The sequence below is a fragment of the Pygoscelis adeliae genome, unplaced genomic scaffold (genome assembly GCF_000699105.1).
Source record: "Pygoscelis adeliae isolate BGI_AS28 unplaced genomic scaffold, ASM69910v1 Scaffold874, whole genome shotgun sequence".
Taxonomy (NCBI): Eukaryota; Metazoa; Chordata; class Aves; order Sphenisciformes; family Spheniscidae; genus Pygoscelis; species Pygoscelis adeliae.
Window position 1 is genome coordinate 71,526 of NW_008824684.1, and position 2,598 is coordinate 74,123.

General features: G+C 64.7%; 1 protein-coding gene across 1 annotated transcript in view; it reads left to right on the forward strand.

Annotated features, from left to right (window-relative positions):
* The window catches only part of ACOT8 (acyl-CoA thioesterase 8), a 4,142-nt gene extending 2,226 nt beyond the window's left edge, over positions 1-1,916 (forward strand). Inside the window, exons 2-5 of the mRNA XM_009323167.1 lie at positions 164-389; positions 649-806; positions 1,205-1,396; positions 1,495-1,916. Of these exons, the coding sequence (XP_009321442.1) occupies positions 164-389; positions 649-806; positions 1,205-1,396; positions 1,495-1,613 (695 nt within the window). The 3' untranslated portion in view covers positions 1,614-1,916. The remainder of the gene's footprint in view (positions 1-163; positions 390-648; positions 807-1,204; positions 1,397-1,494) is intronic.
* Positions 1,917-2,598: the final 682 nt, after the last annotated feature.

Consider the following 2,598-nt stretch of genomic DNA (forward strand, 5'->3'; position numbering starts at 1 on the left):
GGGTGCCGCCATCCCGGCTCCAGCACAGCAGAGAGAGGGTGGCACTGCCAGCTCAGGGCACAGCGGGCTCAGCCCGCCTGGCCCCAGTGCTTGGCCTCTGTAGGTCAGGTCCCCTCTGTGGTGCGTGGTGGCCCAATGGCAGAACGTCCCTTTTCTGTCCCAGGGGACCCCCAGGTGCCGGTGCTGTACGAGGTGGAGCGGACCCGTACAGGGAAGAGCTTCTCTGTTCGTTCTGTAAAGGCCATCCAGCATGGAAAGCCGATCTTCATCTGCCAGGCCTCCTTCCAGCTCTCCCAGGGGAGCCCAGTGCAGCACCAGTTCACCATGCCTGCCGTGCCGCCCCCTGAGGAGCTGCTGACGCAAGAGGAGCTCATCCAGAAGTTCCTGCAGTGAGTGGGGTGGAAGGGGCACGCCGGGGATGCCCTTCTCTGCGGCTGGGGCTTAGGGAGGCGCAGGGATTGGGGCGACTGCCTGAGGAGTTCCCAAATATGCCTGGGAGGGGAGTAGAGAAGCAGGACAGGACAGGGCAGGAGCCGTGCCCCTCCTGCCTTTCTGTGTGGCCCTGGGTCCCTGGGCTGAAGCCGCTGCCAGCAGGACGTGCCCCTGGCCTGCCCGGAATTAACCTCACTTCTCCGCGTTGGTCTACAGGAATCCTAACTTGGCGGAGAGGTACAGAAAGCATCTCAACAAGATTCAAGCCGAAGATGTGCCGATTGATATCAAACCCGTGAACCCGCCAGATATATTCTGCTCGGAGCTGCAGGAGCCAAAGCAGCTCTTCTGGGTGCGAGCACGAGGCTACATAGGTGGGTCCTGCTGGGAGGGTGGTCCAGCTGCCTCACGAGCCGAGGGCTCGGGCTCAAGCTCGCGCTGTGGAGCATCCTCGTGATGGAGTGGGCCGAGAGGGTTGTGATTCAGAGGCTGTCTGCACCCTAAGCCTGCGGGGAAGCCTGGGGATTTCAAGGCTGGAATAGGGGCGTGGGTGCCTGAGCATGAAGCGATGCCTGTGTGCCGTGCTCGGCCACGGCGGGCTTTCCCCAGGGGGCACGGCCAGGGGAGCGGGTCTGACAGAGCATCTCGGCTCTGCTTGGCCAGCAGCTGAGCCTCGGGGAAGCAGAGCTCCTGGGGCTCTGCCTCGCGCTACGTGCCCATGCTTGTCCCATGGCCACCCCGCGGGGGACGGGCAGCGCCGGTTCCTTTGCAGGAGAGACTGACATGAAGGTGCACTGCTGTGTGGCTGCCTACATCTCCGACTACGCCTTCCTGGGCACGGCCCTGCTCCCGCACCGGCAGTACCGCATCAAGTTCATGGTGTCCCTCGACCATTCCATGTGGTTCCACGCGCCCTTCCGAGCGGACCACTGGATGCTGTACGAGTGCGAGAGCCCCTGGGCTGGTGAGTCCTCACCGCATTCCCTGGGACCCACGCGGCAAAGGCCAGCCCTGCCCGTGCCGGGGGGCGGCGGGCCGCGGTCTGACAGGCGCTCTCTGCAGGCGGGTGCCGGGGACTGGTGCAGGGACGGCTGTGGCGCAGGGACGGGGTCCTGGCGGTCACCTGCGCGCAGGAAGGAGTCATCAGGGTGGAGCAAACGCCAAACCAGAGCAAGCTCTAGCTGAGGAATTCCCGCGGGCTGGGGCTCAGGCACGCCGAGGGAGGGATCCCAGGACCAAAACAGATGCGCGGCCTGGGTGGCAGCGGGAAGGAGCCTTGAAGGAGACTGGGCTGGATCCAGCACTGCGGAGAATGCTGGTGCCAGAGGCCCTCTGCGACGGGTGGGGACCTGCAGAGGCATCCCCTGTGACTTGCTGCCAGCTGCATAGCACGTAACCGCACACTACGATCGGCCACCCTTCACCTGCCTTAAATAAAGCCGTCATGTGAACAGCTGGGCTCCGTCCCCTGGAGTTTGTCCCCTTGGCCCCCGTGATTGTGCTTGCCCGAGGCAGGGGGAGGGCGGGCAGCGCCGGGGGCACTGGGGGCCGGCTCTGACCCCGCAGCAGGCTGGGTCGCAGGAGGGGAAAGTGCTACTACGGCACATGTAGCTTCCCCTTCTCACTTCTCCTGCCCTCCTCGTGCCCCTGGTGCATCAGTCGCTGCTTCTGCTTGCCCTCGGTCTCCTCCCCAGGGCCGGGCTCGGGCTCGGGCCCAGCCGCTGGGAGCCTGGGGAAAGGGGACGAGTCAGCTCCCACCTCGGTGTGGGGGGCTTGAGGCTTCCCGCTGATGGTGCCCTGGGGGAAGCGAAGCTGAACAGACACAGAAGGCGCCTTGCTCTTCTTCCTACCAAGACTTTATTAAATAAAGTCCTTTTTATTATATAAGTTTTATGGGAAGCTCCTGGCAAGAGCCCCAGACCCCGCCAGAAGCCTTCCTGTTCCCTTACGCAGTGCCAGTATGTCCCACCTAAAGTCCCGTCCGCTCTAGAAGCCCCCCGCAGAGGGAGAGCCGGCTCCCGGCAGTGCCGGTGTGGGTGGCGAGCGCCCGCGAGCACCCGCGAGCACCCGGCCCCGTGGGACGGACTAACCACAGAGAAAGTGCATTTTTGAGGCAGCTCCCGGGCGTGGGCCGTGCTGCCCGCCGGAGCGCAGCGCTGCCTCCCT